Consider the following 14,541-nt stretch of genomic DNA (forward strand, 5'->3'; position numbering starts at 1 on the left):
TGTGTGTGTGTGTGTGTGTGTGTGTGTGTGTGTGTGTGTGTGTGTGTAGATACCATTGGCCTGTCTTGCTTGGGGCTTTATCTTTGGAAACAACAAAAACCTCCTCACAGTGTCTCAAATTATTCTGCAATTAAGCTGGCAATATACCTGAGGGAACTCTGGGTGACAGCAGAAACTATTTGTGAAGAGTTATAGACAGCAACTACTCTGTCTGGAGTATATGCACTTAGCCTCTGTGGGAATTGCCTCCCGCACCTTCCGAGACAAGATGCCTAATCATATTGCACAATTATAATGCTGATTGCACATTGCTTCACACGTCGAACACATGCCATCAGATTGCTAGCCTTGTCAACTTGTGGGAATTGGGGTGGCCAAAGGCCCCTAGTTCCCCTGACTCCTTCGGGGCCCAGTGTCCACTTGGGGCTCACTGACCACCCACAGAGGCTCACCATGAGGTTTGCGCTGGTCACCCTTCATAGACGGCACTCGGCACCCCAAGATCTTTCTAGACCTTCTCGCCCATCAAAGCTAATCTTATGTTGCCTTCCTGGGAGCTTTCCTGGATGTTCCAAAGTGAAGCAGCAGAGTGAATTCCTCGGGAGATGTGAGTGGCCAGTGAGCTTTACTGCATTACGCTTCCCCAAGATGTGCACAGACTCCTCAGCATCTCTTCACGATCAGTAGAGGAGTCCTCACTGGTGGACGTGTTAGGCTCTGTGTGGGCCTGACACGCTGGTATTTGGCTCTGGAACCTCTTCCCAAGTTTTACCACCGAACCTATTGGCAGCCGTGAATTTAAAAAGCCGTGGTGAGGAGCAATGGGGAGGTGTTGATAAATAGAGCCATGGAAAGTGAGTTATTATTTGGGGGGTGGGGGGCTCTTAAATCCAGAGCTCTTAACTGATACAATGAATTGTCAAAAAGAAAAAAAAAAAACCCTGTTACCATGGGACAACCATAAATTAATCTGTGGGAAGAACATCATGTTTATCTTTTCAAAATTTCTGCTATGGGCAGAGACCCCCTGAATGGGTGGATAAAGGTGGCGAGAGTTGTACAGTCCACGTGCGTGTGAGACTGTGTGAAATGGACAAGGAAGAAACGTGGGAAACAGCACAACTCAACGGCGTTGAGTAGAAACCGGAGGGCGGAGACGTGGCCAAAGCACCCGGCTCATCAAACTGCGTTAGTCTCTGCTAATCCCCCAGAGGCACCTGCCAGGTCACTTCCCATCTCTGAAACGGAACAGAACCGTCTTTGGTACCAGAGAGGGGCATTCCAGAGTGATGCTGACCCCTGAGGGGTCGTCCGCCCTGGTGCCTGCCACAGCCGCTGACCATTGAAGGGCATCTGTGGCCGTTGTCGGTGTTTAACTGCCCACCTTACAAGGGTGTTTGAAAAAGAAACGGGCTAAAGGGGGGAGGTCCATCCCCCGAATCGGATTGCTAAGCCATCTGGTGCTGCAGCTGACCTGAAAATGAATCCAGTAAATTTCAGACCTGAGTTACAGCTGGCATAGGGAAATCTAAGAGACAGGTGGTTCCCTTAACAGCTGTACATCCAGTTAGGGTAGGCAAGAAAGAAAATTCCAACTCTGTTGAACCTTCATGGATTTCCTGGGATCTTTAGTAGTCCCCGGCCCTTTTGCCTTGATAATGACCACATCGGGGCAAATAATCTGTCTCTCCCTTCCTTGGTTGAAATAATCTCTGCGGGTCAATGCATCTAAGATTTCAAGTGGGCATGTCAAGTGGTGGATGGAGGAAAAAAGACTATGGTTGTTAGCCAGGAGGGTACTCCCAGAAATGAGAGTCTTTCAAGCACGTTTCTACTCTGGATTAATACAGACTAGTGTCTCTTGAGGGGAATAACCACACATTGCTGTATCTAAGGTGGCTACTTAAATTTGTAGTTCCACATACCGTAAATTTTAAGATAACTTTAATCAAACACTGTTTTTATTCAGTGAATTAGTATGCATGCTGAATGAAGTGCAAGCAAAGAATAATTTGGACTTAAAAAAAAATGTGTTGTGAATGGAACACTTCGGCTATATAGCCATGTTGTTTTGAGAAGGAGTTGAGACAGACCTGGTTTTTATTCACTGATTGAGAGGTAATGAAACTAACTAAGGTACAGAGGAAGTAAGATGTTTCTGTCTAAGTCACTCAGGAACCCAAATGTGTGAAACCAAAAGTAGAATCTTGGGGTGATATTCCCAATCCTAATGTCTTCCCCCCGGAACCCCCACGATTGTGCAAATTGTTCATTGCATGCGGGTGCCCAGCTGAGACCACAGGTAGAGGCAGAAATTCAGCCCGGACCCCGCTCACCAAGCCTTGGGCCATGGCAAGGGGCTATGCCCATCTGGAGATGGGACACCTTTTCCCAAGGTGCCAAGTCTGTTAGTGGAGTCTGAGGGGCCTGCGCTGTTGGGTTGGGGTCGGGAAGCAGATCACCATGTTAGCCAGGATATTCTTCTGTGCGTTACAACGAGAAGCATAGCTTATCTTGGCGTAATCTCTAAAAACTCTTGTCTAAACGGATATAGGGTCAGGGAGGTGAGAGCTATGCACAATTTGAAGGGGGTCTGTTGAGGTGACCCTGATTTCACCGTAGCAGTTGTACAGGCAGAGTGGGCCCTGGGTGAGACTGGAAAGTGTTTGAGATCTGGGGTATCTTCCCATCTCCCCTTTTGGACATGAGGCTCCTTTCCCCATTCCTTTCCCCTCTGTCTCCCCATGCCGCATCACTCTGACATCAGCTTCAGACTTGCCCTTTCTACACACACAGTGACACCCACACCCACAAACACCTTGTGCTCACTAAGAACGTCGTTCAAAAGAAAAGCGCTTTAACCAGATTCATACTAACATGTAAATAGCTGGGAGCGATTAGATGTTTCCATCCCCAAGGGCAGCATTTTAATACTTAAGTAGGAAATGAACTGCACCTTCCTGGTGGATGTCAGGCAGTGAGAAGGCGTAGGGATTCTGTTGCAGGGTTAAAGGCAGGAGAGCCTTCTTTATTCCCAAGAGCATCACGCATTGGTCTGAGCTCTTCCCGTTGTCCCCACACATGGGGTTCACTCACTTGGATCATCGTGCTTCTCGCTGCTTTCATCTTACTGTCTTCAGCTGTCTGTGTTCGGGGCCCCTGCCCTTCCACGGTCCCCGTGGGCCAGAATGAACTCCGTTCTCAGCTCTGAGCCTGGCCATGCTGGCCTGTGTTCCTCGGCTTGTGAATTGCCTTCTTTCCTGGCGAGCCTTACAGCCTCACACCTTCCACTCCACCCCTCAGTCTTTTTCCTAAGTGTCCCACTCCCAAAACCTGTCTGCTTGAGAGCATCAGACTCTGCCTCAGTTTTGAAGCTCTGGTGACCAAGGCTGAAGTCAGGGGCCTCCCCCATTGCCCCTTCTCCGGCAGCCAACGTTGTAAGCCCGTGAGACGGGGAGAGGGAGAGAGGGAGAGGGGGAGGCGTTACCGAGGTTCTCTTAGGAGCTTTCAGAAAGCAGAGGTTATGTATCTCTGTGCTTTTCTTACTCTAGCAAGCCCAGTGAAGCACAGTTGGTATTTTTTTTTTTCTCCTTAGGGTGTTTATAGTGGGTTGCTGGAAGCTGGGATTTGACTTCCCTGTTTAAAGTTACTCCTGGATCCAGGGCGCCTGGATGGCTCAGTCGGTTAAGCATCTGACTTCCACTCAGTTCATGATCTCACCATTCATGAGTTTGAACCCCATGTCAGGCTCTGTGCTGACAGCTCAGAGCCTGGAGCCTGCTTCGGATTCTGTGTCTCTCTCTCTCTGCCCCTTCCCCCCTGCCCTGAAAAATAAACATTGAAAAAAAATTACAAAAAAAAATTTACTCCTAGATCCTAAGCACATCCTATAGCTCATCTTGGGTTCACTTTATGCCACTGAAGCCAAAGCCACTCATTAATTTGAAAGAGTTTTGTTAAAAAAAAAAAAAAAAAAAAAATCTACCATCAGGTCACATAACTCTGGGCAAAGAAGTCAGAATAGCTGAAGTGAAAAGCACGCTAAAAATAAAAATGGTCAGTCTGTCCATCTGTGATTTTAATTTTTTTAATGTTTATTTTTGAGAGAGAGACAGAGTGTGAGCTGGGGAGGGGCAGAGAGAGAGAGAGAGAGAGAGAGAGAGAGAGAGAGAGAGAAAGACACAGTATCTGAAGAGGCTCCAGGCTCTGAGCTGTCAGCACAGAGCCCGACGCAGGGCTCGAACTCACAAGCTGTGAGATCATGACCTGAGCCAAAGTCGGACACTTAACCGACTGAGCCACCCAGGCGCCCCTGTCTGTGATTCTTTCAAGAAACTGCATAATGTTCACTTTCTTCCATTGTGCCAATGAATGCCTACATTTTAGGAGTTCCTAATCCTTGGATGCATGTGGTATGAGTGCCAGGAAGCTATGATTGTTTTCTGCTTTCTCTAGAAGGTGAGGTTTTGTATATTTAATCTCAGTAGACTGAAACAAAATCAAATCTACAACAAGTTTCCAAATTTCTTTTCCGAACGAGGAGGAAGCATCATAGATGTATTTAGGAAGGCTGAAGGAATGGAACTGCACTTTATTTTCCCCTACGCTTTTGAGTGAGTTTTCTTTTCAAATTTGTATTTAAATTCTAGCTAACATACAGTGCAATATTGGTTTCAGGAGTGGAATTCAGAGATTCATCCCTTACATACAACATGCAGTGCTCTCACAACAGGTGCCCTCCTTGATGCCCATCCCCCACCCACCTCCCCCCCATCAACCCTCAGTTTGTGCTTTTAAAGAGTCTGTAGTTAAGAGTCTCTTATGGTTTGTTTCCTCCTCTCTCTCTTTTATCCCCCTCCCATACATCCGTTTTGCTCCTTAAATTCCACATGAGTGAAATCATATGATGTTTGTCTTTCTCTGATTTATTTTGCTTAGCCTAATACACTCTAGCTCCGTCCACGTCATTGCAAATGGCAAGATCTCATTCTTTTTGACGGCTGAGTAATTTTCCGTTGTGTGCCACATCTTCTTTATCCATTCATCAGTCGATTTACCATCTAGGCTCTTGCTATAGCTTGACTATCGTTGACAGTGCTGTTGTAAACATCAGGGTGCATGTGCCCCTTCAAATCTGTATTTTTGTCTCTTTGGGGTAAGTACCTAGTAGTGCAGTTGCCAGATCATAGGGTAGTTCTGTTTTTAACTTTTTGAGGAACCTCCTTACTGTTTTCCAGATTGGCTGCACCAGTCTGCATTTCCACCAACAGTGCAACAGAGTGCCCCTTTCTCTGCATCCTTGCTGACACCTGTTGTTTCTTGTGGTGTTAATTTTACCCCTTCTGACAGGTGTGAGGTGGTATCTCATTGTGGTTTTGATTTGTATTTCCCTGATGAGGAGTGATGTTCAGCATCTTTTCCTGTGTCTGTGAGCCATCTGGATGTCTTCTTTCGAAAATGTCTATTCGTGTCTTCTGTCCATTTTGAATGAGGTTTTATTTTGAAAAACCAGAATGCCAATTTATGATTCTGCACTTCTGCTGGCTTATGATGCCAACCCCCTGTTCTCAGCTGTGCCATGTTTTCCAGCTCTTTGCCATACCCCCTTCACTCCCCAAAACAGAACCGAGGTCGATGCCTCAGTTACGCATTTCTTTCATGCTCCTTGCTCTGCTTGGTGTACGAGGACCTCTCAAAGCCCGCCCCAACTCTGTGGCTCCATGCTTGAGGACCCTTCAGTACAGTCAGGCTGAAATATTTACAGTCTTCATGAGTGTGTCTCCCCACTTTTTTTTCCTCCGTCCAGCTTACAAAGACAGCTCAGAGGCAGCATCTTTTTTCTTTCGATTTTTTTTTTAACATAATTTATTGACAAACTGGTTTCCATACAGCACCCAGTGCTCATCCCAACAAGTGCCTTCCTCGATGCCCATCACCCGCTTTCCTCTCTCCCCCACCCCCCATCCACCCTCAGTCCATTCTCCATATCCAAGAGTCTCTTACGGTTTGCCTCCCTCCCTCTCTGTAACTTTTTTTTTCCTCTTCCCTCCCCCCTCCACCTGTGAATGAAAACATATGGTATCTGTCTTTCTCTGACTTATTTCACTCAGCATAACACCTTCCAGTTCCATCCACGTTAAATTTTTTTTTTTTTTTTTTGATTCTCCTATTTTTGGGACAGAGAGAGACAGAGCATGGACGGGGGAGGGGCAGAGAGAGAGGGAGACACAGAATCGGAAACAGGCTCCAGGCTCCGAGCCATCAGCCCAGAGCCCGACGCGGGGCTCGAACTCACGGACCGCGAGATCGTGACCTGGCTGAAGTCGGACGCTTAACCGACTGCGCCACCCAGGCGCCCCATCCACGTTAAATTTTTAAAGATTTTGTCCACTCCCTTTTCCTGAGCCTAATTGTGCTAAGAAACTGTATGCTAATGAACAGATCCTTAACTGGTTTCATTATTCAATTTAAGCAGCTACCTTAACCAGTATCTTTAGCTACAGGTTGGAGGTCAGCCATCCTTCAGAAGACAGAAGTGATGGTCTAAGGCTTCCACACCATTTTCTTTGGTAGACGACGTTGGTTAGGAAGAGAGGTTTTGCCGGCCTCTCCGGGGCGGGTGGGGGGTGGGGGGCATTCAGCCTGGACTCCCATCAGCTCTTGGAAATAAGGAATCAGAAGGTTGCCCGTTGATGTGCTATAGCCGTGTCTAATAATACATGGGACAGTGTGTCCAAACAGATGTTTGGAGACATGACCACCCGTCCTGTAACTAAATTTCCAAACTGGTTAAAATAGTCTTTCATTTTGGCCGACAAAAACTAAGTATCTCTCATATGGACCTTTGCATTATGATACCATGGTGTAGATAAGGAATAAAGCACTCTTTTAGCTTTTAAGAACCTTATAAGCCAGTGGTCTAAACTATTGGGTTTAAGAGAGTGTTTCAAAAGTGTGACGTTCTAGAATATCCCTTCAGGAAATTATAGTTGCTGTAAGTTTCTGCCTTTGTCACTGTGATTAAACACTTCTCCATCTGTACTCGCTACACACGCCCCATTAACACGTCACCCACCACTTCTGCCCTCATTCCTGAAGAGCTGTGTTCCAGGTAGTTGGTGCATAGAGTTATGAATTGATCTCCAACGTGGGTAAAGCTCATAAATGTGGTTTGGGTGAAAGGCATTGGTAAATGCTTTAGATGTTATTACTGTTCTCATGCACTTGATTATTTTTAAATTGTGCATCCTTTTAAGTAGATTATTTGTTCGCCGTAGTCTCCATTATATCTAAGCAAAGCACTCACAGAAATTTCTAAAACCTTTTCATTTCTCTCTGTAGGTTGTTGTTTCGTAACATTTTATACAAGAAAAGCTGCACTTGAGGCCCAGAATGCACTGCACAATATTAAAACTTTACCTGGGGTGAGTCGGTTTACTTTTGTACCAAAATTACTTTATTGCTTGAAAATGGTCCTTTCAACTGAAGGTTCTAGTGGCAAAAATGACTTTGGTCTTTTGAGGAGTGTGTGCTAACCCTTCTGTTCCCCTGCAGTAGCCAAAGCAGCTGGCTGACCCATAAAGGAGCATTGGCATTAATGCTGATGGAAAGAGTTCTCAAATAGTATGTCCCCTGGTTAGAAAATCAGAGTGACCCCACTGCGCAGCAGCGGCTGCCAAAGAGTATTGGGTGGGCTGAGATTTGAAAAGGGGAAAAAAAAAAAAAAAACCCAATACACACGACAGAAGCAGATGGAAAAGGAAAAGCTTTTACTCACCAGGAACCCCTTTTGAAATTTAGTCTTAGATTTTCCTTTGAAAGGGCAAAATGTACCCTGTATGGCCATAATATTAAACCTCCTCATGGTTTCTCAACAATCAGTGGCGGTTAACAACAAAGTCAATGTTTTAATGCCTAATTTGTGACTTCGTGTTGATAGAGAACGGAAAATACAAAGCTTCACAATTTTTTGCCATTTCCTTCCTGGTAATATTGGACGATTAGTACAATTGACAAGAAACGAACTGATGTTGTGTTTAACTGCTTCATCAGAATACATTATTTCTGGGGTTTCATGGCAGTGTTATTTATTGCATGCTGGTATAAAGTTCCTGGGCTGTTTGGTGTTTTCCCCACTGACCCAAATATCAGTGATGAGTTCATTCGATGTCATGACAATGTGCGTTGGTTATAATGAAAAAGGTGTGGTGAGCAGAACAATGATTTTATTGAACTCTGTTTTGATCAAAAGAGAAGAAAGATAACCCAGTGTCCCCGATGTTTCCAGGGCATAATTCTAGCTGTCGTTTTGTTGTCTCTGTAGACACACACGAACACACAAGCTCACACACACGCATTTGCTTAGCTACCTTAGATCCATTGAAAATTTCATGGGATTTGTCACGGCAAGATACTCAAGAAAAAGTTTTCAAAACATTAGTCACCCGAAAGTACTAAATTATGAACCCTGGTCTTCAGTCACACCACTGTGGCTTCTCCCTTTTCCTTAGAGCAAATCAAATAGTGGAAGATTCAAAACAGCAAGCATGTGATACCAGAATTCTCTGTCCCCGTTTCACGACTTCTTCCTCAAACCCTTTAAGTGGTTTTATTTAGTAAGGCAGCTTTTAGTACATCTCAGTGCTTTGCTCCATGACTTTTAAGTATTATTTAAAAAAAAAAAAAAACTCTTTTTAAATGTTTATTTTTGAGAGAGAGGTAAATAGCATGAGGGAGACAGAATCCAAAGCAGGCTCCAGGCTCTGAGCTGTCAAGCCCGTGAACGGCGAGATCATGACCTGAGCTTGAAGTCAGACACTCAACCGACTGAGCCACCCAGGCACCCCTAAGTATTATTTGAAATAACTTTATTATTTAAGTATTTATTTTGCTTATAAATGGAAATATTTTCTCCAGTGGAAATTCTAGGAGGTTACATACAGTGTTTGGTCACATTTTCAAATGAAGCAACCAAGGCAAATATTGACTGGTTCGGCCAACTGTAGGATATTCTTGTTTAAATTTCTCAGTCTCCTGATCAAACCCAAAGGCTACTTTGTATTCCCACTTTTGAAAAGAAATACTTTACAGTAATCTGTACACAAAATCCGTTCTAGGTATGTTTAAAAAAAATACTTGAGATGATGAATTTATTTAGCATTTAGGGTATATTGATGCCAAATCGCATTCTGTTTTAAACTAATGCAAAGCTTGGGTAATTTGAATTCATGTGCTCCACTGAAACTTGCACGGCTACCTGTATGCCATCCTTACGGGTGAAGACACTCTCAAGAAACCCAGAGTCAACATGATGAGTGAGCCATGTTGAAAAACATACGAGGGACTAAGTCTGCCTCTGTTGGGGACATCTTATCCTGACCCTTTCTTAGCAAACAAGTAGCATCGTCCGTATTAAAATAAAAAATTTGGTGCATCTATCTGTTTTTCTCTTCTTAAAAATTCTACATGCAAAAGTCGCGAATGGTGATGCTGGAGACATGTTATTAAGGGCAAGAACTCTGGAGTTGGAAAAGATGGTTTGGGGATTGTTTTGGTTTTCTTTAATCCAGTTCAGTTTCATTTGCCCAATGACTTCGGGCGGGTCAAGTGGAAATTTTGAGAAGACAGGTCTGATTTGTAGGCTGATAGCCTTCACAGTGCACACACTGTAGCTACATTTGACGCTTCAAATTAGGTAACTGGGAACAGGGTTTCACATCTTGCATTTATGTATACCTTTATCTGATAAACATCACCCTGAACAGCTATAGGCAAAACCTGAAAGTAGTTTCCTTTCAGCTGTGAGCTTTTGGTGGACAGGAGGCAGGGGGACCAGACATGAAAGATTAATGCTTATTTTAGGGGAAAAAATATTACAGGGTGCCTTGCTGTTTGATTACAAGCCTTGGAATTAGTCAACATTTCCATAATTCTAAACCAATATACACCTGTTTTCCCACTGTGATGTGAAGGCACAACTTAATTTAACAGAAACCCTGCTGTGCTAAATCTCTCATTAAATACCAAGTGAGTTCGGTAATTTAAAGTTGTAGCACTACTATTTTAACTGGTTGCCTTCATATTATGAAATTAATAAGAAATTAATGATGCACTTTGCCATATGCCTTCAATTTCTCTCTGAATAAAAATAAAAGGGATAAAGAAAAATGCATCACCAGCTGACACTCTAAAGCTTTTCTGGTTGTAATCATTTTTCCTGCGGATAAAGTCCATTAAAAAGGCACTTGATGCCTTTTTTTTTTTTTTCTAAAGTATCCAAAACTTTCAATTGAAAACAAGATCAAATAGCACTGAGGCTTCCGCGCCCCCCCACCCCTCCTGTTTCATTTTCTTCTGCAGTTGATGTTATGTATCATAGGGAACTTTTATCATGCAACCAAACTTGATTGATATTTAGGGACCATCTTTGGGTCTTGAGAGAAACAAAGAACTCAGTATGGCAGAGGACAAAGTGCTGATGGGACCATCTGTTATTGAGTTGAATGTGTTTGCTCTTAGATTTCTATTGGAAGGCACCCTTCCTTCGTGCCGTGTACAGGTCATAGAGACCTTTTCCATAGAGGACGGGTGATGAGTTAAAGGACCAGGGTCTTACTCAACAGTGCAGAGTCACTGAGGACACATTTTTCACGCCATGTGACTAAGGAAGAAATGCTCGTCATAAACCTAGAAATACAGTATTGGGAATAGGGAGCAAATTCAACAGCTCAGCACAGGGAGGAGCAAAGACTGAGCCTCTGGATGGCATTTCCCTGGCGTGACCAGCTCTCCTCTAGAAATGGAGGCTTGACGCTTAGGCAGAAGATCACATCTCAGGCACACTGCCTTATTTATTCCTGACATCTCATTAGATTAACAAAACACTAATAATTATTGAGTGCCTACTGTATGCAGTAAGCTGCGGGCACTAAGCTGTGGCATTTCATGCCTGCATGCCTGTCTGCCAGCCCTTGAGATGCCTAGTGAGTAAGACTTCCATCACCTGAAAAGAAAACCTTCCGTGTGTCTGCACAGGCAGAGCTTCTTGGGGAACCTTTGTGTTTCCTGCAGAACTGTTAGCCTGACTTTTTCTACAGCTGAGCCATTGGTGTTCCGGGACAGATTTTGGTTGCCTCTGCCTTGACAAGTTTGGCACGTCGGGCTAACACATAGCTTCTTTTGTTTAGGACGGCACAACCTAACTGGTAGAATTAGTCAATAGAAATGTCATCGTCTGCCATTGTATTGCCCAGAGAGAAAAATCCTTGTAGAGGCAACTTGAGAGATTCATTTTGTGTTCACTGACCTACTTTAGCTTAATTAAAAAATAAAGCAAAGACCTTAATCGAAACACAGAAAAACTACCACGATCTTTTCAATAATCACATGTCCAGGACCAAACATCCCCATGCCAGTGACAGCACTGGGCCTTACGTTGTTCTTTTCTCAAGGTCTTAAAACATATTGTCTCTCGCAGTAAGGCTTTCTGATTGAAAACCTACAGCAGTATCATTAGGGCATTCACTGTATAAATTAATTTAATTAAGGATGTAATAACAGAGAGGAATACAGTTTTGGAAAAGCTCTTAAATTTTAACAGCAAGGAGGAATCAGAATCTAAATGTCTTGTAAAATATTAATTGCAAATTTCTTCCAGACATTTTCTCTGCCTATGCCTTCCTCCTTCCTTTCTTTTTAGAATCACTACCAGTTTTATTAAATGCAGTCTATATTAAGGTGTTACTGCCCTAAGAGAACATTTGTTGAGAGCATTCCATTTCAGCGGTGGCTTACCGAAAGGTGTTTTATAAGAACACTTGGAGTGTGAGCGAGGGCTCCACGTAGATTGGAGGTATAAAAACAAATGAGGCTGATCCAGTAGGAAGGAGCTGTGAATAAAACTGCCTCTTGGGACGGGTGTGTTCACCCACATGAAGTGAATGAGCCCCTTCTTGGCTTCCCTGGAAGGGATCATTTACCTACGCGGGCAGGCACTCTCCTTCCTGCCAGGCGGCCTTCCACACAATTCTCCATAGAATTGTCCCCCTGTGTCCTTTAAGAGCAGAATGCTGGGGTTTAATATTCTTCCAGCAGAACAGCTTGGCTCTCACTGGGACCAAATTCAATTTGCCCATTGTAATGCATTTTTGAGGTACTCATTTTCTTTGAACCACCTCTTCTAATTATTAATATGTATTTAATGCCTTTGTGCTCAGAGCCATGATGATTATTTTATCATTACCATCATCGTCATTATTTCTGTCGTAAAATCCCTCCAACCCCATCTCATCATATCATGGAAATCGCGCCCCCCACCAAACCATCTCATTTGAATCCAAGCCTAACTAGACCAGGCTAGATAAAGTTTTGTCTCAGATGCCATTTATTTAGAACAGGAAGACACCGCCAAAATGTCTACATAAGCAGAGTTAAGTCTTCAAAAGCATGTTATCAGGTAGAACAGAGCATTCATACACTCATTCATCAAATATCTACTGAAATTTTTTTAATTTTAAATGTTTTTATTTATTTTTGAGAGAGAGAAAGACAGAGCATGAGTGAGGAGGGGCAGAGAGAGAGGGAGACACAGAATCCTAAGCAGGCTCCAGGCTCCAAGCTGTCAGCACAGAGCCTGATGCGGGGCTCAGATTCATGAACCGCAAGATCATGACCTGAGCTGAAGTCGGACACTTAACCGACTGAGCCACCCAGGTGCCCCAGTATTTACTGAATTTTTATTGTTTGCCAGGAACCGTTCTGGGTACCAGGGAATACAGTAGCAACCGTGCTGTTTATAACTGAATCACCCAAAAACAAAGCCAGCCACCATGCCTGTACTTGGTTAAGGTTTCATAACTAGCTCTTGGATATTTCATGCCCAGATGAGCTACTTTCATAAAGTGTTTCCCAAGGAGTCCACTTTTGTTCCCAAAAATGGCACCTTTGCCCACACGTCTTCCAAGTACTCCAAAATAGAGGGTGAATGTAGATTTGCTGTGTTGTGCACTCCTATGTGTGTGTGTGTGTGTGTGTGTGTGTGTGTGTGTGTGTGTGTGAGATAGAATTTGTATCCTCTACACAGACCCGTATGTATGTCTCTATATACTTAAGATGGGCATATATTCACACACATCCATATGTGAGTATTAATTCAGCCAAATAAAACCAGGAAGATATAGCTTAAAATCCGCCCCCCCTTTTTTTTTTTGGCCTGCCAACATATTCTTAACTACTTTGCAGTCACCTTTCTTATATTGGGCTTCGTGAACTGTGTAATTCTCATGTTTGTCTGTTTGTTGGTTTTTGCTTTGAATCAGGATCATGGCTAATTCATAGTGCATGTGCGAGGGTACTTGAGAACCACCATTTAATGGTGATAATCCCTGCCTTCCACCTTCTTAACAGAAGAGTAGGCGCCGAATGAGATAATGTATGTAAAGCTTTCTGAGCCCCTGAAGAAATGTGCTTAGAAGACATTGTTTCTACTTGACAGATTCTGTAGGTGTGAACTCTTCTGGGGTCACAACCCAACATATAAAATGTGTGTGCTGTGGAGTGTGTAAATTGGGACATTTGGTGTGCATTCTTCAGATTTGCATTTGCGGGACTGGGCCTGGGCTGAAATGTTTGGCCTTCCAGGACTTTCCCAAAGCAACTGTTCCCCTGAGAACACTACGTCCTGCCGAAATGAAAGCTAAACAAAAAGTGAGGACCTTTTTCTTTTTTTTTAAGTAGGCTTCATGCCCAGAGCAAAGCCCAACACGGAGCTTGAACTCACGACCCTGAGATCAAGACCTGAGCTGAGATCAGGAGTCAGATGCTTAACCGACTGAGTCACCCAGATGCCCCAGAACTTTTTTTTTTTAAGATGACCTTGTAAGGGACTATGATGGAGAGCGCCATGTTGTGCCTAGAGGGCAGCACCCCAGGGCTGTAGCCACCAACTGGAGCTAAGCCAGTGTGGAGGAGAAGCGCTCAAGCTGCAGAATCAGGCCCACATGGGATTCAGGCAGGCATGGCAGGGGTGCTGGGCTGCTCATTGCTTTGGGCCTGAGACAGAAAGTTGGAGGATGAGGGGCGCCTGGCTGGCTCAGTCGGTGAAGCATCCGACTCTTAATTTCGGTCATGATCTCATGGTTCATGAGTTCAAACCCTACGTTGGGCTGTGTGCTGGCAGCGTGGAGCCTGTTTGGGATTCCGTCTCCCTCTCTGTGTTCCTCCCCTGCTCACTCTCTGCCTGTCTCTCTCAAAATGAAAAAGAAAGAAAGAAAGCCAGAGGATGAAAGAAACTCCAGGCCCAGTGGTTCCCAGTCTGGAGGCCAATCGCAAGGGGTCTGGGAAAGCATATTTTAATATTTCACAAAAGGCCACTGGAAGTAATGTTTCACCCACCGTAACATTTTACATGCCACCTGAGCAAGGCTTCTTTTGCTTTAGGCTGGCAGCCAGTCAGGTCAGTAGCTTTGATTGGCAGTTATTGACCTATGGCTTTGATTTTAACTGTAATAAAAAGCTAGTTAGTTTTATTTATTTTGAGAGAGA

The 14,541-nt window shown here is 44.0% G+C and overlaps 1 protein-coding gene across 14 annotated transcripts in view; it reads left to right on the forward strand.

Annotated features, from left to right (window-relative positions):
* Positions 1 to 14,541, forward strand: part of CELF2 (CUGBP Elav-like family member 2) — a 530,134-nt gene that overhangs the window by 406,126 nt on the left and 109,467 nt on the right. For 12 of the 14 annotated variants that reach the window (XM_049626816.1, XM_049626817.1, XM_049626809.1 and 9 more), the window contains one exon: positions 7,342 to 7,424. The exons of 1 other annotated variant lie outside the window; for it this stretch is intronic. In XM_049626816.1, coding sequence (XP_049482773.1) covers positions 7,342 to 7,424 — 83 coding nt within the window. Of the gene's footprint in view, positions 1 to 1,269; positions 4,614 to 7,341; positions 7,425 to 14,541 lie in introns of those variants that run through there. One more of the 14 variants, XM_049626818.1, reaches the window with a different exon arrangement.

The sequence above is a fragment of the Panthera uncia genome, chromosome B4 (assembly GCF_023721935.1).
Source record: "Panthera uncia isolate 11264 chromosome B4, Puncia_PCG_1.0, whole genome shotgun sequence".
In the NCBI taxonomy this organism is placed as follows: domain Eukaryota; kingdom Metazoa; phylum Chordata; class Mammalia; order Carnivora; family Felidae; genus Panthera; species Panthera uncia.